The following is a 23307-nucleotide window of genomic DNA, read 5'->3' as shown; positions in this document are numbered from 1 at the left end:
AGTGTAGACCTGTGTAGTTGAAGAGTCTACTGTAATTGTCTGCCAAGACAAAGTCCAATAGTTTAAAAATCCAGAATTCAGACACTTGATAACATGACAGTGTAGTGTCAAAAGAGCCAGAATCCAATCAAAATTAATGCACATACAAAAAGGCAAGAAATCTGACCCATAACCAGGAAAAATATGAGTCAACAAAAACAGATACAGAAATGACAGATAAAATAAGCAGATAGACTTCAAAGAGTTATTATAAATATGTTTACAAGATTTAAAGAGAAACATAAAAACAATGAGAAACATTAAAAAGCAGCAAATGAAACTGTCAGAGCTGGAAACTTGAAGGAAACAATTCAAACTATAGGACAGCGAGAAAAGGCTGGGAAAAACTGAGACTCTGTGACTTATGCGACACTCCAAATAAAGATGTAGTGTTAGAGGAGGGGGCAGAAAAATATTCAAAGACAATTTTTCAAACTTTAATAAAATACATAAGCCCATAAATCAAGGAGTGCAACAAACCCAAAGTAGTGTAAAGCAAGATAAACACATACACACATACAAACACACGCACAATCACACCAAGACACGTTATTCAAACTGCTGGAAACTCGTCGTAAAGAGAAGTTGGAAATCTTTTTTTAAAAGCATCCATATTAGTAAAATAAAATTAAAAATATGATGACTATGATCCCTCTTCAGAAACAATACAACCCAGAAGACAAAATACAGATGGGGAAGAAAAACTGTCAAACTACAGTATTTCATCTGTATTTTGCATTTTGAAATCAACTCCATTTTTTCCATTGAAAATGCTTTGAAAAAGGAATGCAAGATGAAGATATTTTTAGGCCAAAAAACTCGGAGATAATTCACCAGCAGACCTGCTTTACAAGAAATTATAAACTTTTTTGGGCTTTAAAATAAATAATGCCAGAATGAAATTTGAATCTGCAAAAGCAATGAAGAAATGAATCAGTGGGTGGCTACTTTGACTAATGGAAATAGGAAGATATTGGGTGATTTATCATTGCAGTTAAGTACAGAAGTGAACTAAATTGTCAAGAAAAAAAAAAAATTCAGTACACTGGAAACTGATAAAAGTTGAACAACAAATTGAAAAATGTCTATTATTTAAAAACTGATCAGCTTCAGGTAAAAATGGTAGCATCACTATGACCTTCTATGCCTGATGATGCAACCATGCACCTGTCACTTGGTCAGTACAAATTGTAGTTTTGTAAGTTTAGGGCTGGAGGCATGCAGCCAGAGCAAGTGGACTTGATTCAGGGTTGGGGCAAGTAAAACTCATTGCTTGGCTGCATAAAAATGGCAGACGTGGTTCTAAAAGGATCAGGGAAAACCCATACAATAGCTTTGCAAGCCCAAAGTTGCAGGCCTAGTTCATGGCCATTGACAGACAGAAATCAAACTGAGATCCTAGAAGTGAAAGAACCATAGAGAGGTTAAGTTAAGCTCACACATTTACCTGATTGACTGCTAAAACACAAAAAATTAGCCAGGCATGGTAGTGGGTGCCTGCAATCCCAGCTACTCAGGAGGCTGAGGCAGGAGAATCACCTGAACCAGGAGATGGCCATTGCAGTAAGTCGAGATCGTGCCATTGTACTCCAGCCTGGGCAACAAGAGTGAGATTCTGTCTCAAAAGAAAAAAAAATAACAATAATATATAAAAACTAAGGGGCACTGAGGACTGATTGCAACCTTGAATGCATTCCTCATTCCACATGTAGTTAAGTGGCCTTGTAGTCTCATGATGTCTAAGCATAAACTGTTGAAATCATTGGTTGGTCACTAAACTACACAGATGGAAAGATAAAGCCAGGCTAAAATAAAAGTGACTGAGCAGAAACATCAGTGACTGCACAATGCAATGGAGACAAATTACACAGCTGACATCTAAACAAGCCATGAAACAAAAACAGAAAACCATCAGGAGGAAAAACCATCAGAAAAACAAAAGAAAATCCTAAGCTGCTAAAATATATTATTTAAAACATCAAGTTTTCAACCAAAAATTACCAGACAGGGGAAAAAAAAGGAAAGTGTAACAGTACACAAGAAAAAAAGCAGCCAAAAGAAACTGACTCTGAGTGGGGCCAGATGTTTAACAAATACTTCAAAGCAACTAATATAACTCATAATAATCTGATTCAAAAAAACCCAAGTAGGAAAAATACAAAGAAAACTACATGTAGACAAGACCATACACTACTAAAAGCCAAAGAAAATAAATACTGAAAACAGCAAAAGAAAATTGACTATCATGTAAAACGAATGAAACAACCTCAAGACTACTGGCTAACTTCTCATCAGAAACAATAGAAACCTAAAGGCAGCAGAATGACATATTCAAAGTGCTGGGGGTTTAAAAAACCCAGATAAACAAATAATTCTACAAATGGTAAGATCCATTCCAAACAAGCAAAAACTGAGAAAACTGTCAGCAGATGTTCACTACAAGAAATACCCCTACCATGCAAACACTAATCAAAAGAAAGCTGGGGTGTCTACATAGATATTAGAAAAAGTAGATTTTCACAGCAAGGAATATCACCAGAAATAAAAAAGGGCATTTCATACACATGATCCTAGCCAAATGACTGAGAAGGAACTGGGCACTTCATAATGATAAAGGAGTAAATATATCAAGACAAAACAATCCTAATAATGTACCTAATAATGATCTTCAAACTGCATAAAGTCTAAAAGAACTGAATCAGATAAATGCATAATTATGGAGGGAGATTTCAATATTTCTCTCAGTAAAAGCCTAAAAACTAAGAAAGACAGAGGTGTAAAAATATATTTGGAAAATCCCTAAGTACTTGGAAATTTACCAGCATAGTTCCAAGTAATTCATTGGGTTAAAAAAAAATCACAAGTGAAATGACTAAAGTTTGAACTAAGTAGAAATGAAAACCTAAAATGTCAACATTTGCAGGAGAAAGCTAAAAAGCTTAATCAGTACTCAGGGTGAAATTTATAACTTTAAATGATATTAGCAAAAAATAGTCTAAAATTAATTATTTAAATTTCCAAGTTCATAACCTAGAAAATTAAGTAGAAGAAAAAAGCAGAAGATAAAAAGTTTAATAAAATATAAACGGAGAACAGCGTAGAAGTCAATGAAACCAAAACCACTGGAACAACAGGAACTCGCTTATACTGCCAGTGGAAACGTGAAGTAGTATAACTTTAGGAAAGTTTAGCAACTTCTTAAAAGTTAATGTTACAATATTGTATACCCAGTCATTCCATTCTTAGGCATTTACTCAAGACAAACAAAAACCTGTCCACAAAAAGACTTACACATAAGGATTCGCAGCAACTTTATTCATAATAACCAAACCTGGAAACAAACCAAAGATCCACCAACAAGTGATCTCGTAAGGCTTTAAAAGCACGTACGAAAATACTGAACAATAAAAATGAGTGAAACGTTCAACGATATGGATGAATCTCAGTAATGAGAGAGAATGAAGTATTACACGAGAATGCTTACAATATTTGATTTCGTTAAGTTCTTGAACTGGCAAAACTCATCTATAATGACAAGATCAGTGGTCATCTGGGCCTAGGGTAGGAATGAAGTGACTACAAAGGGATATGGAGAGAACTTTTTGGGGTGATGGCATCTATACCATGGTTGGGATCACAGTTTCACTGGTTGAAAATCAAACTATACCCTTAAAATTGGTACATTTTATTTCATAAATTATACTTCAGAGGAAAGGAATTGTTCAGAGTCTGTCACACAAATTTGTCAAGTAAACCCTTTGGCCCACGAACCGAAGTATTTAATTAAAAAATGATCCAAAGGGCAGAACTAATGACAAACCACTAAACCTTTTCAAAGAGTAATTACTACAATAACATACCATTCTTACATTCTGAATTTTCTTCAAGAGTTTGAAGTACTTAAATTAATGAAAACATGCTTATTTCTTAGTACTGACCTAACACTAATCTGAACCACTGAAATAAACGTTGGAAATCTGCAGCCTCAACAGAAACGGTACTTGTAATTTTGTTCATATCAACAATTATGTTTCAGAGTGAATTCTTACATTTCCTACAAAAATATAATTATTCACTGAGAGAAACTAGAATTAAATATAATGACCTGTCAGACAATCATGTTACCTGTGGCAGAAAATGGTCATCTGGATAAACCAACATAATCTTTGCTTTCTGATGGATAAATCTCCTTTAGGAGGTGAGAGAGTAGACGGAAGAGAATAGGAGGATCAACAATAAAAACCTGAATAAGAAATGTTTAAAGTAAATTAAAATCATTTTCATAGACTCTAAAGTCTCTAAGTTATGTACAAAACTACATAATTCAATAGTATAGGAACAATTATTTAACTTAGAGGATGATTAATAGTTGACAGAGAAGTTATTACCAAAAAAAACACAAATACAACATGATTAAGTACAGTTAATTTACCCTCAACTCTTAATATAAGCCGTATGTAAATAATGATATTGAGAAATCTTTGCAAGAATAACTGATAAAAGTCAGAACATCATGCCTTCCAATCCATCCTCCATGAACTTCTTATAAAGTGCCATGAATTTGGCCACAAACGCTTCCAAGTGATAAATGGCCTTGCTACCCAGCTGCAGACGATGTTCATAATAAGCTGCCATTTGGGCCACTTCCCCTTTCAGTTGTCCATCACAATTATGTAACAGTTCTAAGAGAAGGCCCTGAAGAAAAATAATCAGCAATTTAAAAATCATTAATAAAAATAGCTAAGTATGCCTTATTTCTCTCACTCACAAAGACTAAAGTTAAACATAACATACTCTCTTTCACATACGTGAGATCTTTAATTCTTTCATGTGAATCAACATCCTTCATCCAAAAGCAAAAACTCTGGTACCTTTTCCATGATGTAAAAATGTGGTGAGTTATCAACCACATGCTAAATTCCAAACAGTAACTGCACAGGGTGAAAGGATATTAAAGATGCAGCACTATTTATAACAACAATAATAATTTGTACACTAACTAAAGTTCCACCAATATAGGTCATGTTCAGAAAAACTGTAATACAGTCACACAACAGAAAACCAACCGCTTAACAGTACAAAGTACATCTATGCATATGGCCATGACACAACATCCTTACTAAAATTCTGAAGAGTGCAGAACACTGAGTTTTGTGGAACTTCATATATACACGTACTTGTTTCTATGTGACTAGAAGTCTGTTAAGTGGCTACCTTTGTGGAAATGGAAGGGTGGACCTTCACTTTTTTCTTTGTAGCCCTGCCCTTCATTATTATCACTGCACCTTAGTATTTCCTTTATAGCACTTATAACATTCTGAAATTCTCTTCTTTATTTGTTCTCCTTTTCACACCACTAGAATATAACTTTGATGTAGGAAAGCCCTCCCTTCCTTTCTTCAGCATTCCTCTAATAGTGCCTGGCACACAACAGAGGTTTAGTAAATATGTGCCATTAGTGAGTTGGAGAGAAAGAAGTGTATCTTGGTACTGCAAAAAGCCCTATGATCACACACCCAATGTCCAAATTTTATAGCTGTAAAAAGTTCGAGATCTGAAACTGGGTTACCTTCATTATTATCTCAGGAGGAATACAATGAGTTAGAAGCTCATACAGCCTTCCACGAACTTCAAGGAGCCTATAAAAAACAAAGTGATTGGTATTTTGTGAAGATAATAGGGGTAATTTTTCCAAGTACCCACTGTATTGTTTTACTTCATGAATTAACAAACCTTCAGAAAGCTCAGGCTTCCATCAAGACTCATGTATTTGAGTCAGCATTTGAACTCAGGCCTGACTCAAAAGCCTGTGATTTCTGACATCCCAAAAATAAAACTTGATTATTAAAGCATAAATAATAAATGACAAATGGTATGAAATTACTTTAATATATGCATATAGCTTATTTCTGAAAAGTTGATTCAGGATGTAGTTACCTATACAACTGAATTAACTACACTGTGTGCAGTGCATACCTGTTAAGGTGTATCTTGTGTTAGTCTGAGTTCACTTTTAATATTACTGTTTTTAAAAATTAACATATTCTACATTTACCATGTCTGTATCATTATATCCTAATAGCTTACAAGGGATTAAGAGTGCAAAAGTTTCTGACAGAGAAACACAGGTATTCTAGAACTGTGTCTATTAATAATGGAATATCCCTGAACAAGTTACTTAATCTCCGTAAACGTCAGGGTTGTTTTTTTGTTTTTATCTACAAAGTTATGTTTTTCTCATAGGTCTGTTATATCAATTAAATAAGGAGGTATAAGAGCTGACATAATCATCCATGAAACATTAGCTGCTATTCAAATTAGAAAATTATGACTGTTCTAAGACAGATCAAATGAAAAATCAAGGCCATAAATATTTCAGCAAGATAAAGGAGTCAGAAATCAGACATAATTTGGAACTGTGTGGCCCAATGATCAGAAAGGTATCAGAGTTCCAGGACCCCTGGCCAGCCCCAAGCCTTTTCGGAATTGAGCGAAATTTCTTTTTACGTAGCACAATGGAATCAATTCCCACAACTGTTAGTTTGAACAGGAAACAGGAGCATCTATTCTTTCACAAGTTCACTTTTAAGCTGTCAAAATGTATGAAGAAACCACAAGAAATTGTAACAGCAGCTAGAAGAATTAAGCAAACGAATAATCAAGTCACTTTAAAAATGCATGTGATAATTGTCAGATATTACAACATTGAGTACCTAAATCCCTTAAAAGTAGGTAAGTTCTACTACTACCAAAATTTCTTCTTAAATATCAGAACAAAAACAAGAAAGTCATCTTCAGTGTAGACATACTTTATAAACATAAAAGCACCTAAGACATCCTTTATTTGAACTTTATCTCTTTAAAGCGCAAGATCTCTTTATTGATAATCAACATTTTACCAAAAAAATGGGTACTTTTTCCTAAAGATGAAGTTTTTTTCCTAATGAGACTACTTAAAACATTTGGTACTTCTTGGAGAAAACTATCAATTTCTTCAACTAAAATAATGGAATTACGAGAATTCAAAGCAAACCTTAAATAAAATACTAACCACCCACTATGTATAATTCACTATCCACCTCTATCGATCTATATGGTAACCAGGGAATACATGTTACAATCCCTTTGAATAATTTCTTATAAAAATTTGACTTCATCAGATGTATCATCAGGAGAAACATGGCATATTCCCCTCACTATTATTTTCATTAGACCAGGGAAGACTAAGCTCTATTGGCTGCACGCAGTCTATTCTGCACCCTAAAATGATCAATTACCTTCTGCAAGGCTAAAGATTGTTTCTCAGTTCAGACAGCCAACAAGGATATGAGACTGCTTTAGCAAGTCTGAGAAACCTTCTCCATACACTCCAAAGTTAGTGGGCCTTAACACTGTCATTTTTTATTTGGAGAAAAGTAAACTGTGCTTTTCAATCAAAGCTGCCATAAGTCAAACAACTATCAGCTCAGGTATTTTCAGAATGGTCAAGGTATGAATAATAGACCTACAGAAGTAACGGAAACAATTTCACAGCAAATGTGTCAAAAAATACTTCCCGAGTAAAAATAAAACTAGTATATATACAATGCTATCCTTAGTAGAACTCATGGTCATCTATAACCACAGGGTTTTCTAGTTTTCAAACCATTAATATTTTGCTCTTCAAAACAAAGGCACAAGTACCCTTGGTGGGGCAATCGTATTATCTTCAATATATAAATGAAGATAAAACTCTAAAATGAGGTTACCTGATCAGCTACAAGTTCAGGACAAGAACTAGAAGTCTGATTTATAGTCTGGTGTCTTTCTAGCACATGAGGCATCATCAATTACAAAGTTATACATCGTCTTTTACCAGAAAGCTACAATCATTGTGTCTAGCTTTGTTATGTGTTAATATTAAGTCAGCTGAGATCCTGAAAGGAAAATTAATATTAAAATACATTCCACTTTTACATGATCACATGTAAGCCATAACATTCATGACATTATGGCTTAAGAAAAGGCATAGCATCACACACCAACTATCCTGAACCACTAAATTTCTGAAGTTAAATCCTACATTTTCCTTAAAACGTTAATATCTACATTCAGGATTTAATTATAATTCAAAATGACATGGTATTAGCATAAAATAGTTAATACGTGTCCTGTCGTATCTTGATAATGAAGCCTTTACTGTCATCATTTGATACTGGTACCTTTGTGGAGTTTGCTGACTGACAATGGCATTTGCAGTCTCCCTCAGATACACCTCCCAATCTGTCTCAGGGATTTCTTGATCTACAGTAAAAGGATATCTACACGACAAAAAGAGAACACAAGAAGTTAAACAAAAGTGTGCTTATGTCCAAAAACAGGAGTGCCCAACCACTGACCTGTTAGGAACCGGGCTGTACAGAAGGAGGTGAGCAGTGGATAGGTCAGCATTACTGCCTGAGCTCCACCTCCTATCAGACTAGTGATAGTATTAGCTTCTGATAGGAGCTCAAACTGTATTGCGAACTGCTTTGTGAGGGATCTAGGTTGCACACTAAACATGAAAATCTAATGCCTGATAATCTTGAGGTGGATTAATCTTAATTTCATCCCGAAACCATCCCCCACTTCTGCCCAATAATCTTAATTTCATCCCAAAACCATCTCCCCCTCCTGCCCAATCCATGGAAAAATTGTCTTCCACAAAACTGGTCCCTGGTGCCAAAAAAGTTGGGGGCCAAAGTCCTAGAATGTTTCTTGCAGTAACTACCCCTTCCACTCACTGTTGCACTCTGCAGGCTTCACACATAAGTAGGGCTTTTCTGAGATTTCTGCAGGACTTCTCTGCAAGTCTATGAGCCAGTTGTGGAGGAAGATTCAGACCTTCCTTCTTGCACACAGTAGATAACACATGACAAATCTACAAATAAAATTAACAAAAATGGGCAATCCATTAAAAAGCAGAGTGAGACTAATTTCTGTTGATATCTTCCTAGACTCTTACAACTGTATTACACTCAAAATTCTTATAAGTGAAACTTACACAAAAAGTAACTTACCACTCTGCATCTAACACAATGTTAAATGTTAACCCTATTTTCTATATTTTCCATGAAATCTCCCAAAATCTATTAAGGCAGGAAAGATATTTAATGTAAGGAATCATAATTTTTGCTAATGGCTGTTAAGATGATAGAAAAAAGATATATCTATGTGTGTGTATATATATATATATATTAATATTAATGTTATTTCATACTAACTTTAATTCCCTTCCTAGGGACTAGGTATTCCCACATCATCTCTTTGTAAAATCTACTTCCTCAATATTCTAGCCTCCTCTTAGAGCCAATTAAATCAGCTTGAGGAAGAAGACAGTAAATAACTAGCCCTTACCTAGTTTAATAAAATTCATAATATCTACTTGCTCAAGATAAAAGACGGTTTAAAGAGAAAAACACTTTCCATATATTGGTATCTGGTATTTACAACTATACGCATTGGTTTGTGCATATATTTAATGCTTTGCATCCAGGTCTGTAGATGCTCTTAAATTACCGACGTGTTTCCTTTCTTTTACAAGCATACAGAATTCAGACAATCTGAACTGATTTTTCAGAAAAGCTTACATCTTCAATGCTGGGAGCAGGCACACGAACTGCCAAGCACCTACTTCGAATAGGTGGTATCACTTTAGATGTAGAATTGCAGCACAAGATCAATCTGCAGGTAGACATATATTTTTCCATGGTTCTTCGCAAGGCATGCTGAGCATCTTTGGTGAGTTTGTCAACTTCTGTCAATAATACCACTGAGTCAAAGAGACACAAAACAAACTTTAACTTGAGTTCACTCAAACTTTAACTTGTCTCCTCTTCCTCCTCATTATCCACAGTGAAATACTAAATAAGCCTGATATATTACTCTTCCCTTTGGCAAGGATAAATTAAAGTTATAAGTATGGTAAAATTATTTTATTTTTTAGTTTAAAAAAACTGCATTCATACTCCAGTTTCTCTTCAGATCATACAACTCTTTCATCTTTTACTAAGGATTTCTATGGAAAGGAACAGCTCTGAGTTTTTAATTTTTTGAGACCTTGCATTGGCAGGGCTAGTAAAAAAAAAAAGAATCTATAATCACACAAGACTAAGAAACACGAAGCTAAATGAAGTCAAAAGGTCACTTAGTGGCAGAAATCATTTCAGCCCTTATTATTCATGCACACTAGAATTTACCAAGACAAGGATGTGCTGTGCTGCATTTCCCCAAAATAACTTTTCTCAGCAGCACATTTCTGTGGTACATCTTAATCTAAAATATTAAATTCCAAGAAACAGACTTTGGAAAACAGTGGTACAAGAGATGATGTACACAACAAGGCATAAAGATGTCTGGCCACCATAAAGTAAGATTCCATTTGGCCACAATCACAGATCAGACTTAACAGGGTTCAGGAATAATGTATAGACAGAAACTGAATCCAATATTGTATTTTTCATTATATTAACAAACCACTTCTAGAAGATGCACTGGTGGCATGTCACATTTGGATCTGTCCCATAAATATAAACAGAACAACTAAAGATTCCAAGACCAAGAACCTATGAACATTATATAGAAACCAGGCAACAAGCTTTACCTGAGAATCCCAAACATGAATAAGCAACTAAAACTGGAAAGGCCCACACAGTATCAGCAACGGTGTGCGAGAAAATTCTGACAGCCTTTAGGACAGGAAAAGCTCAAAATCGCCCACAGGCACATACTAGAAACCACCATGGGGCCAATTTGAAAGCAGCAGTTGGTTGGGCAGAGTGGCTCATGCCTATAATCTGCCTATAATCCCAGCATTTTGGGAGGCTGGGAAGGTCAGATCCCTTGAGCTCAAAAATTCAACACTAGCCTGGGCAACACAGCAAAACCCCATGTTTATAAAAATGCAAAAGGTTGCCAGGCATGGTGGTGTGCGCCTGTAGTCCCAGCTACCCAGGAGGCTGAAGTGGGAGGATTGTCTGAGCCCAGGCAGTCAAGGCTGCAGTGAGCTGGGATTGCACCATTGTACTCCAGCCTGTTGCAACACAGTGAAACACTGTCTCAAAGAAAGCAGCAGTCTTACCGAGGTGGGAGACTCAACAGGGCCCAATTTATGGATGAGAGCAAGGGAACCCTGATGCAGTAAGGTTTGATAGAGCAGTAGACGCTGAGAATAACAAAACGAAGCTCTCTTCTAAGACAACGTTCCACATGGCCATGGCTGGTGTGGTGGCTTGTGCCACTGTGGGTGGCCGAGCTAGGAGGATGGCTTGAGGACAGGAGTTTGAGACTAAGACAATGCTCCACGATGAGAAGAAATCCCAGAAACAGAATCCAAATTGAGAACAGATAAAAGAGAAACAAAGGAAAGAATCCCAATAAACGTGACAGAGTCTCGCTCTGTCACCCAAGCTGGAGTTCAGTGGTGCCATCAGAGCTCACTGCAACCTTGAATTCCTGGGCTCAAGCAATCCTCCTGTTTCAGCCTCCCAAAGCACTGGGATTACTAGCCTAAGCTACGGTGCCTAGCAAAAGTTTTAGTATTAGATAAACTGGTAATATATTCTATGATATTAATGAACTAAGAAACATCATAAAAGCACATTCACGGATGAAAAAGAAGCATGAGACAACGTTTAACACACATTCACGTTAAAGACACTCAATAAAATAGGAACTTGAGAATATTTTCATGCCATGATCAAATATCCAGCAACTAACTAATTATGGGGTAACACGAAGGCTTTCCTTCTAGAGTCATGACATGGACATCTGCTATCTCCATTACTATTGAGCACCCTATTGGAGGATTGGCCAACATAATTAGATATGAAAAAGTATTAGGCCAGGTGCGGTGGCTCACACCCATAATCCCAGCACTTTGGGAGGCCGAGGAGGGCGGATCACAAGGTCAGGAGATCGAGACCATCCTGGCCAACATGGTGAAACCCTGTCTCTACTAAAAATACAAAAAAATTAGCTGCATATGGTGGCGCACACCTGTAGTCCCAGATACTCAGGAGGCTGAGGCAGGAGAACTGCTTGAACCCAGGAGGCAGAGATTGCAGTGAGCCAAGATCGCGCCACTGCACTACAGCCTAGGCAACAGTGCAAGACTCTTGTCTCAAAAAAAAGAAAAAAAAATTAAAGAAAAAGTATTTAGAGCCATAAAAATTGGAAAGAAAAAGAAAAAATTATCTCTATTTACAAATTATATGAATATACATCTAAAAATAACCTCAAAGAAAACTATCAAAAGACAATTACAATAACATAGCAAGATATAAAATTAAGATATAAATGAGTAACTGCCACACATATATAAAACATTCAGAAAATAAAGCCATCCATATAGAGTAGCGAAAAATCATAAATGTAATTTTGAAATATGCAGACTGAAGAAATCAGCTGAGAATATGTACAAGGAATTCACAAAACAATAAAAATGAGAAATAAACTAAAGAAAAATGTATCTCACTCACTGAAGAAGAACAAAACACTACCTTCTCCACTCAAACTGACAAAGATTAAAACGAATTATCTTCAGTGTTGAGAAATGGAATGGAGAAATGAGCACTCCCAAACATTGCTATTGGTAGTATAAATCTATACCCTCTTTCAGATAGAGATTTTGGCAAAATATATCAAAAGCATTAAATTATGGCAAATTTATCACAAAATCTCACCAGTAAGAATATATGCACACATACAGAAAAAATGCTTGGAAGGTAAAGTCTAAACCATTAATAGTAGCTGTCTCTGGATGGTGGGAATATAGTTGATACTATTTTCTTTTGTACCTACATACCTGATAATGAACATATGACTCTGGTCATAAGAACAGTTACTTTAAAATCATGTAATTTCTGATTTTAAATCACATATTTTTACTCATCCTTTTCTAAAATATCAAATGGGTGGCACAAATAATCCTCTTTCACATTAAATTCAATTCCATTAGACTATAAACTCCCATGAGCACAGAGATCAGGCTTCTCTCTTGTTCACTTTCATAACTTTAAAAAAAAAAAAAAAAAAAGAGCACTAATGCTTGGCAGCTGCATGAAAAGAAGTCTTTGGATCACATACCTTTAAAATCCCTTTGAGAGTTTGTTTCAAGTTGCTGTGATTGTGCCACTGTTTTCAACATCTCCTGAATTACTACTCGGTCACTATTTCCAGCATCACTACACAAAACAAAAATAATGGTATACAGTATGTCCTTAATAGTGTTATAAGAAAAAAGTTGAAGTTCGTAAGTGGTCAAAAAGAATATCAACTAACTCTAATTAAAAGTAAAAAGTAAAAAGTTTTAGGGTCATTAAAAATACTAAAAGTATTCCAATTGGATTAACATCACTGAAAACAATAAACATGTTCTTACATTAAGTCTACTGTTAACATAAAAAGAGCAACTACTAATAATTAGGGCACAGTTTAGCAAATACTTTGGCGTTTCCGAACCCAGTATTGAAAACTAATACCTAATTACAGCTCATTTCTCAATTATCTACAATTGTTCAAAATACAAAAACAACTTTTAGAAACAGAAATTCAATCCCCATTCCTCTTCTACACCCCCAAAATAGCAAAGGTCTAGGAGATAACAAAGAGAAGTCTGCTCTCAGCACTAGAATGGAATCAATTCAGACTCAGTAAGGCGATGAGACAAGCAAACTGGGTTTAAGACACAAGTCAAAACTCTGTAAACTGGTGACTTACAGGTACTGATCTGTCATTTACACCAACATTATTGCTTTGGCACTTCAGTCAAGGACCTCTCAAACCAACAGAAGTCAATTTAGGCTGCATGAATGTTAATTTCAATCACCCCAAAAGCAACTGGCTTATTCTCCAACTGGTTATCCATGCTTCAGAACTCACAATGAGAAATGAGGTCAAAGCAGACAACTTCATTTTCTCAAACAGCCACTAAGTTTTCCCAAGTCACTACTATTATTACAGATCAATATACCTACAGTGTTGTTCTTACGATCATTTTCCTAGCCAAGAATCCACAACATTCTCCATTTGTTTATGGAATTAACATTTGCTCTGTTTTTATGATCAAACCCATTCCCAACCTTATTTCTCTTAGTTTTCTTTGAGATGCCTAGAGAAAACAATAATACCTATCTGTTAGGGTTGTTTAAAAGATTAAATATAATTATCCAGGTAAAGCTTCTCACACAGTGCCTGCTACTGAAAACGACACACATATTAGCTTGCAACGCGATTCTTCCTGCTGTGTCAGTCTCCTCCCTCTCCCTGAAATGGATGTTCACTCTTGCCTCTGTGCCACTGCCCATTTTGAGTTTGCCTGACAATATCCTCAATTCTGTTCCCTTTAAGAACTCATCCAGCCCCACAGATTACCCAATTTAACTCCCAGAATCATTTCTACACCACTTAACACCTGTTGCATGAGTTTTCCATGCCTCTCCAACAAGTTCCTAATTTTATTATCACATGATAGAAAATAAAGATATTGATTGGTGGACTATTAGAATACCTCTAATCAAGAAACTTAAAAGACAGTAACAAATTAAGATTTGGCAACTCAATTTCTGAAATATTTACTCCAAACATTATAAACTTTTTAAGACACACTGCTCATAAGTAATGAATGAGCCTATATAATTTAACAAAAACTTACTTATACAATGTACTATGTGTACATCAATCAGTTCCCTAGAGCTAGAAAAGGTAAACATATTGTTGAAATTATTTGACAGAGAAAAAGGGCTTTGGGATTCCCATTTCAAGCAGGGCAGCTCCACTTTAACCTGTTTTATAAACTGTGCTTCCACATATATCAATTTATTTCAAAAAAGGCTTTCAATCTGTAAAAAAAAAAAGAAAACCCAAAAACAGTTTTTCTAAAAATGTTTAATTTCTATATAGTAGTAACTTACCTAGGATTAACTTCAAGGTGGTAGTTACTTGCAATGGTGCTGATTTCGATTTTCTTTTTAGATGGAGTCTGTGGACAAAGAAAAAGATATTTTTCACATTTATCTATTGGCTATTTCCCCACTCTTTTGTATTTTCATTGGCTTCCTTTTATTATATAAAGTAAAACTTGAAATAACCACCATTCATGTTTTAATTTTGTTGATCCCATTCTTTTCTCAATGTGCAGATAACACGTTTTTATATAAATTGGGTCAAATTACACATCCCGTTTTATTGTGACTACTGCTTTCCTTTATCCAGAAATCCTCAAACCAACTCTGTATACCATCTGATATACAGATCACTGGAAACAATCTGTTCCTTTCAGCCTTTTCCATGTTAACGCAAAAATAAACATACACAACTATATATTTATGGAGTGTCAATGTTTCCTGTACTAAATAAAAATTAATTTAAAAAAAAGGGAAATCATACACATCTCTGTGTTTTGCTTTTCCTACTTCATATATCTTGGCAATCCCTCTCAGACAACTGGTAGTGTTAGAGTCACACACCAACCAATAGCATGGATGTTCCAAAGCTGATCATACTGATGGACATTTTGTTTTCTGTACTCAACTCCACAATTAATATCTTTGTGTATATGTTGCTATACTGCTTTCATTTCTATGTAAGATTCCCAGTAAAGATTTCCTGAAGGGAATGTGCTTTCTAACTTTAATATAATACATATGTGTGTGTATGTATAGACCAGTCTGCTTCACGAAACAGTCTAACAATTCACTTTCCCACTGGCAACACTCTTCCCCAACATTCCCCATCTAGAGTAGGTTTGATCATGCCTTTCAATTTTTCAGTTTGGTGAGTAACAGACTCACACTGCTTGACTATCACAAAGGTCAAGCATCCTTATATGTGTTTACTGCCACTAATATTTTTCTCCTCTGACTATCTGTTACAGAAGAATCTATTACTCAGTTTCCTACCAGATTGTCTTTTTGTTGCCAATTTGTAAAAATCTTTGATTTATGCATTCCTTTAAAATGTTTTGTGACAATCTTTTTCTATTGATTTTATGTAGTTTCTGTCATAGCAATTTTTCAAATTCATATATATCCAAGAACCTACTTCTTTTCTTCTCTAGTTTCCATACTTTCCAAAAAAAGTTTTCTTGACCCATGAGCAATTCATATAGTCTAAAAAATTTTACTGTAAGATATTTAGTGTTTCATTTTAACATTTAAGTCTTTAATTCATCTGGAATTTGTCTTTATAAATTGTATGTCATAGGGACTCAATTTTGTTCTCTCAGGATAGATACTTAGCTATGATGACACACTCTGCTGACTCATCCTCTTCCACTGATTTGAAATAGAAACCCCACCATATTTCTAAGTTCTCTTTCCAGTTTCACTTGTCTGATTCTCTACTTTCATGCCAATATAATACTGTTTTATATGTACTAGTCATACAGTAAGATTTACTACATGGTACCTAACACAAGCCACACTTCACTAATCTTTTTTCATAATTACTTTAGTCTCAGAAATGTACTGTTCTATATGGATGGACTTTAAGATCATTTCATAGAATTATAACAACCACTTGAATTTTAATTAGAATTACATTGATATTTAGTGTCACCTGAGGCAAAGGTAATTTAAAACGTTAAGCCTCCCATCTGGGAACATGCTGAAACATTCCATTTGATTGGTTATTGTTCCTCTGTAACATATTAGTTTCTTCTGGCAGATCCCACACCATTTTTGTTAAACTTGTCCCTATATATTTTATAAGAATTTCCACCAAAACATACAATCAGCATCTCAAACCCAATGTATCTAAATATATGCTAATCTACATTAGCCTAAAACCCAGTTACCTTCCTGAAGATTGTTAATGGCGCTACCATCCACAGTCAGCATATGTTTTTTTCCAATGACTAATTATTAAAGACATTCTACCAGAGGCTACGGATATGAAAATGAATCCAACATGTTCTCTATATACAGTCAAAACACACACAATCCTGTCAACGTAGACAATGTATAAACTACAACAACCAAAGAAAAACAAAGTACTATTAAAAGTATAAACTAGAAGTTGTAGAAAAGTTAATTCTAATGCGGTAGGAAAAGGAAGGCTACGTGTCAGCTAGATCTTAAACATCATCCATAATGGAAGAGCAGACAACTGTGCTACCATGGTATGAAGCTGGACATCTCGGCAAGGGCAAGATCACAGGAAGCCTCTCAACATCCCAGAGTTTCAGGCCTCCTTTCCCAGTCAATAAGCTGCCACTCTTTACCAAGCCATTTGATACCATGTTTAACATTTTGTCTCAAAATCATTCTCTTTCTTTCCATCCCCACTACTGCTCTCAGAATAAAGTTTGGAAACCTGAGTTCTAATTCCAGCTAAGACACTGTCTTATTAGGTAATCTGAAACTAATCTCACGCTCTACATTTTACCCTAAACCCCTTGTTGCTCTTATTTCCTATCTAACATAAATGGCTTTGCTCTGGTTATAATAGGTCCATAAATCCATAGCTCTCAAATCCTGTGCCCCAAGACTACCTGTGGAATTTTTATTTAAATCATACGTTAGGAAGCATCTGGGTTATGGGGGCATACATGACCAAGACTGAAAGTCCCTACTATGAATTACTTTCAGGGCCTCAAAGTGAAATGCTTACTGTGATGGTCTGATGTTCAATTCTCAATTTTTCCACTCCAACACCATAAAGTTCACGTAGAATACACATAATTCTTGTCTTTTTTCCAGCACCTGATGGTCCATACACTAAGAGATGAGGAAAGTCACCACACTGCACCTGAAAAACAAAGAAGACATTTTTCCCTAGTCAAACTGAACCACTCTAGGTAGAACCAAACTACTTTTTAAGTATCAAATATTTTATGTGTCTACCCATGAAACTCCAAGTTCATGGGTAGATACACCCAAGTTATGTATGTGTAAAACTTGAAGTTTGATGGGTAGATATATAAAATATTGTGCATCTTTTGATATATTCTGAAATGTTTACTATTCACCTGGCACTAATTTTGTATAACTTATATACATGACACAGCACATGCAAGATACAAAACTAAATGCTAAGAAAGCAGGAACTCCCAAACCTGGCTATCAGAATCTCCTAGAAAACTTTTTAAAATAAAGGACTGACTGATGAATAGACCCTATCACCCATGAGATTAGGATTCTGTAACTCTGAGATTCAGGCCTTTCTTAGTTTGGACTATTAAAAACAGCCCTGGATAACAATTCAGTGCATTTGGTTTCTTTGGGAGGTTATTTGTGAAATAAAGGAAAACTTCATAGGAGAGTGGGGTTGCAAAACTGGCAAAGGCCGGCAGCCAGTAAGAGGGCGTTGTCAAGCTGAATACCTCCAGGCATCTTTCTTTGATACTGCTAGGGAAACTCTTAAAGCCAACAGAAACATCCACCACAGTGTTAACCCACCTAGGGGGTGGGGAAGCTGCAGCATAATTATCTCTGATTAGTTCCTTCTTGAAGCCTGCTTAGGAAAGTAGATGGGGGAAAAGAAAGAGCATTAATTCCAGGCATTTCAAATCTGCTTATGAGTGTCAAAAGAGACAAAAGCCCTCAGGTAAAGTACAGATGTACAAAAGTTAGTAGTCAAAAGTCAGTCTGCGTGCACTGAAAAGCAAGAGGACTGGGTATGGCACTAACGGTATCTGCTGATGATGAGTTTTGCAAAAGCTTTTCAGGTGTTTCTGATGATCAGTCTTGGTTTGGGAACCAGTACTATGAAGGCTATAAAGATGACTGGGTGACAGACCTTAGCCTCAGAAACATAAAATCTTGTAAAGCAAAGTTCTGCAAATAACCATTACTGAAAAAGCGGGATACACATCTTAACAGAGGCGCTTATTGCAATGAATTTTAATACTTTGTAAATTCATCCATCTCTGTCACTGAAAAGTCTCAAGGAGAGGAATCCTTCAATCTAATGCAGTGTCTGGAAAACTGCAGCTCTCCCACAGACACTTACTGCCTTTGTTTTTTAAACTTCAATCTAACCAAAAATAAGGGTCATGCTTTCAATGTCACATAGTTTTATTAAACTGCAAGTAAAAGAATAAACAGATGAACATTTTTTAAAAGCAAATTTAACACATAAGACCAGTATATTAATTGGTGTCCGAAAACTACATTCCAAATTCTGTACAACAAAAAGTGGCCAGAGAAAATAAAATGTATTCTATGACTAGGAAAACTGAAGACAAAGCTACTGGTGGAAAATGTAATTTGTCTATAGAAGAAGGATACTGCAGTAATTAATTTATTTTAAATTAGTATAGATGCAGTATTAATAGGGACCAAAAAAAACCTTCAATCTCACAACACTATCAACTATTCTAATGACTTTCATATATACAGTCTTTTCTTATTATTTCTTATTTTTAGGAAGCACTTAACAATTAAACAGTATCTGTACATCTAAGAAAGGCCAGTAAGCAAAAAGCAGGGTATTGGGCAAAAACCTTTCCATCAGCATCATATATTGATTTGGGGTCCTTAAAAGGAGTGGATAAATTGTCTTCCACAGACACTAAGTAACTTATTCTCCTAAAGATACTTCTTTCCTCTCTACTCCCTGAAAGGTTCCATTTCTTCCTTACAAAACATTGCCATTAGACACTTCTATCAACTACAACAGACAAAGAGGCATAAAGACAGAGGGGTGGAAATCTTTCGTAAAGAACTAATCTCAGCCAGACGCAGAGGCTCACACCTGTAATTCCAGCACTTTGGAAGGCCGGCGGACGGATCACCTGAAGTAAGGAGTTCGAGACTAGCCTGGCCAAAGTGATGAAAGCCTCTCTCTACTAAAAATACAAAAATTAGCCGGGTGTGGCGGCAGGCGCCTGCAATCCCAGCCTCTCAGGAGGCTGAGGCAGGAGAATAGCTGGAACCCGGGAGGCAGAGGTTACAGTGAACCGATTTGAGATATTCCATTGCACTCTATCCTAGGCAACAAGAGCGAAACTGTCTCCGAAAAAAAAAAAAAAAGAACTAATCTCAGGAACGTCCTAATACAATTTATTTGAAGATTAGAAATGATCTTTGGAGTAAATACACATTTACAACACTTTCCTTGTAAATGACGACACTGACATCGAGACGTTTTAAGCCAGTTAAAAAGCAAATCACATGGTGTCACCTCTGCTCAAAATGCTCCAATGGCTTCCCATCTCATTCTGAGACTTACTGGGTGTGTACCCCCAACTCCATCCCAACACACACACCCCCCCCATCTCCGATTACCCTTCCTGCTGGTTCACCATTATCGGCTCCACCAGGCTCCTGAGGTTCTTAGAATATGCTGTGCACATCCCTGCCCGAAGATTTTGCACTTGCTGTACCTCTTACCTGTTCCACTCTTTGCTCAGATTTCTGTATTTATGACTTCGCCATTTCCTTCAAGTCTTGGCTCAGATGCCACTTCTCAGTGGAGCTTTTCTGGTTTAAAAGCAAAAGCCCGTCCCCTACACCTTTTCCCCCTTCCCTGTTTTATTTTTCTCCATCTTACTTATCACCTTCCAGTGCGGGAGAGGGAAGCACTGCTCCTCAGGGGCGCGAAACCCCCAGCCTGGGGCTCCCCTCTCCCACGCTCCCGGCCTCCGCGGACTCACCAGGTTGCGCAGCTGGGCCGCCTGCTCCTTGTGATAGTCCAGCCGTCCCAAAGAGCAGGGCCGATACTTATCCACCCAGAGACTCATGGCACCTCCAGTTCCCGGGTTCCTACGCTTGAAAGTCCCGCGCAAGCGCGCGTTCTTCCCCACCGCACAGAGACAAAATTTCCCGCGAGCGCCAAATCTCGTGACGTCACTACCGGTCGCAGCTGCGTAAATGATGCGGGACGGAAAGGCTACGGGGGCCGTTTGCAGACAAAATCAGCCGCCGTGTCTACGCCGTCTAGTTCCGAAGTTCACTGCTGTCTTTATTTTCTCTTTGTCCACATCCTCTATTATATTCTAGAAATTATCAAGCAGAATTGAAAATGACCCTGTTGGCGTCAAACCCAGATACCTCAGAAAAGACACTTTCTCGATGCATTTCATTTATTCATTCTTTTATTCGCTCAATTCATTATACAAAAATTTACTAAATAATCTGCTAGGTTTGGACTCTGTCCTCGGCACTAGAATATATACATCTCCGGGTTTCACTCACTTGGCAGGTGCCGAATAAATCTTCATTGAATAAATTGCTTTAAAATGTCTGATCTTCACTATCCTTCATTACCTCTATTCCTCAATATTCTTATTGAATTAGAAACAAGAACCAAGAGCATGGAAAAAAATACAGAAACGTGGCCTGTAGGAGAGAAGACAAGAGGTTAATATGCTGTTCTAAGACTAGAATATTTTAAAGCCCTGCGATTAAAATGTGGAGAAAAATCTGAACGCCTCAGAAAAATACTCTGCATATGAAGCTTATATGCAACTTTTGAAGTTCTGTTCATATTGTGCCTCTCTAAATGCGATTTACTCGTTATCCATAATATTAATTCCTTATTTAATTTATGCTTTTATTTTATGTATTGTTGAGAACCCTAAATCCTGTCATTTGATTGCAAGGTCTTGCAGGCAGAAAATGATTTCCAAACATACTTAATAATCTTTCACCAAGGTGCCTCTTAATCATTTATTAATCAAGAATTTATCATCCTCTTCTATGAGTCATCATATTATATGAATTACTCCTGAAGGTAAAGTATTATTGAGCACAATCAATAATACCACCAAGTGTAAGATTTAAGAAGAACCTGGTCTCAAGAAACTTTCTAAAATAAGACTGGAAGATTTCTGCCTCAGGGCCTTTGCAATTACTGTTTCCTCTTCCTGGACTGTTTCTCCAGAAGAGTTGGGCCCCTCATCTCCTTCAGGATGCTGGCTCAAGTATTATCTTCTCATGTGGCTTCCCTAACCACCCTATTATTTTCTCTCTCTCTCTTTTTTTTTTTTTTTTTTTTTTTTTTGAGACGGAGTTTCGCTTGTTACCCAGGCTGGAGTGCAATGGCGCGATCTCGGCTCACCGCAATCTCCGCCTCCTGGGTTCAGGCAATTCTCCTGCCTCAGCCTTCTGAGTAGCTAGGATTCCAGACGTGTGTACCACACCTGGCTAATTATTTATTTTTAGTAGAGACGGGGGTTTCTCCATGTTGGTTAGGCTGGTCTCAAACTCCCGACCTCAGGCAATCCACCTGCCTCGGCCTCCCAAAGGGCTGAGATTACAGGCGTGACCCACTGTGCCAGACCACCCTATTTAATATTGCAAAAAATCTTCATCTTCTTTCTGCTTCTTTTTGAATTGAAATGGAGGAAGTGTTCGAAATTAGAAGATAAAGGAAATCAGAAGCAGGGATATTGAATTGTGGTCTATGTAAATAACATAATCATAAGGAATAAGGGAAATAAGTACTGAGAGGAAGAAAGAGAAGAACCAAGTGCTAGCATTATCAATGATTTGGCAGGAGTGACCACAAGCATGACAGACAACTTCCATAAGGAGGGATGGTTAATGGTAGAGTCTGAAAACATGTGCTTCAATGTAATTGGGGGTTCTGAGGAAGGAAAAATAGTGTGGTGGGTCCAGGAAGTACAGTTAAATTTGAATTTCAGATAGCCTTTTCATATGTCTATGGCAAAATTTATTACAAAGATTTTTTTCTTGTATGAATATGTCCCCAGCAATATTTGTAATCGTAATAAATATTGCCGGGGACATACTCATACAAGAAAAAAAAAATCAGTGTTTATCTGAAATTCAAATATAACCAGTGCCCTGTATTTTATCTAGCAATTTCACTCCAGACTCTTGAATATATGCAATATGAGACACTGATACAGAACAAGTAAAGCCCTCAGGGTTGGTAAACTACAGCTGCAATCACTAATGTTTAATGACTCTGGTCCTCAAATATCTTAGCTCTTTTTTTTTTTTTTTTTAGTTGAGATGGAGTCCCACTGTTGTCCAAGCTGGAATTCAGTGATGTGATCTTGGCTCACTGCAACCTCTGCCTCCTGAGTTCAAGGGATTCTCTCACCTCAGCCTCCCAAGTAGCTAGGATTACAGGCATGTGCCACCAGGCCCAGCTAATTTTTTTGTATTTTTAGTAGAGACAGGGTTTCACCATGTTGCCCAGGCTGGTCTTGAATTCCTGAGCTCAGGCAATCCACCTGCCTCAGCCTCTCAAAGTACTGGGATTACGGGAGTGAGCTACCATGCTCGGCAATCATTTAGTAATTCTAAGTTTAATTTTTTCAGTAACTGCCATACTGTT

At 36.6% G+C, this 23307-nt stretch overlaps 1 protein-coding gene and 1 non-coding gene across 5 annotated transcripts in view; one reads left to right on the top strand and one right to left on the bottom strand.

Annotated features, from left to right (window-relative positions):
• RFC3 (replication factor C subunit 3) overlaps positions 1-20851 on the bottom strand; it is a 94908-nt gene extending 74057 nt beyond the window's left edge. For 2 of the 4 annotated variants that reach the window (XR_013536444.1, XR_013536445.1), the window contains exons 1-9: positions 20654-20851; positions 17668-17805; positions 14970-15037; positions 13144-13241; positions 9648-9829; positions 8802-8938; positions 8241-8339; positions 5609-5678; positions 4165-4734 (exon numbers count right to left, since the gene is read on the bottom strand). Coding sequence is in view for 2 of the 4 variants with exons in the window: in XM_078375582.1 (XP_078231708.1) it covers positions 4543-4734; positions 5609-5678; positions 8241-8339; positions 8802-8938; positions 9648-9829; positions 13144-13241; positions 14970-15037; positions 17668-17805; positions 20654-20740 (1071 nt within the window). In the remaining 2 variants the exon portion in view is untranslated. Of the gene's footprint in view, positions 1-3333; positions 4735-5608; positions 5679-8240; positions 8340-8801; positions 8939-9647; positions 9830-13143; positions 13242-14969; positions 15038-17667; positions 17806-18455; positions 18511-20653 lie in introns of those variants that run through there. The other 2 variants (XM_035302464.3, XM_078375582.1) reach the window with 2 other exon arrangements.
• LOC118154184 (U5 spliceosomal RNA) lies at positions 10022-10132 on the top strand. Its single transcript, XR_004744078.1, has one exon. It is a non-coding gene; the product is annotated as a U5 spliceosomal RNA (small nuclear RNA).
• Positions 20852-23307: the final 2456 nt, after the last annotated feature.

This window comes from Callithrix jacchus, chromosome 5 (genome assembly GCF_049354715.1).
Source record: "Callithrix jacchus isolate 240 chromosome 5, calJac240_pri, whole genome shotgun sequence".
NCBI classification, from domain to species: Eukaryota; Metazoa; Chordata; class Mammalia; order Primates; family Cebidae; genus Callithrix; species Callithrix jacchus.
The sequence above is the reverse complement of the archived record's forward strand: the minus strand, read 5'-3'. Positions and strand labels throughout refer to the sequence as shown.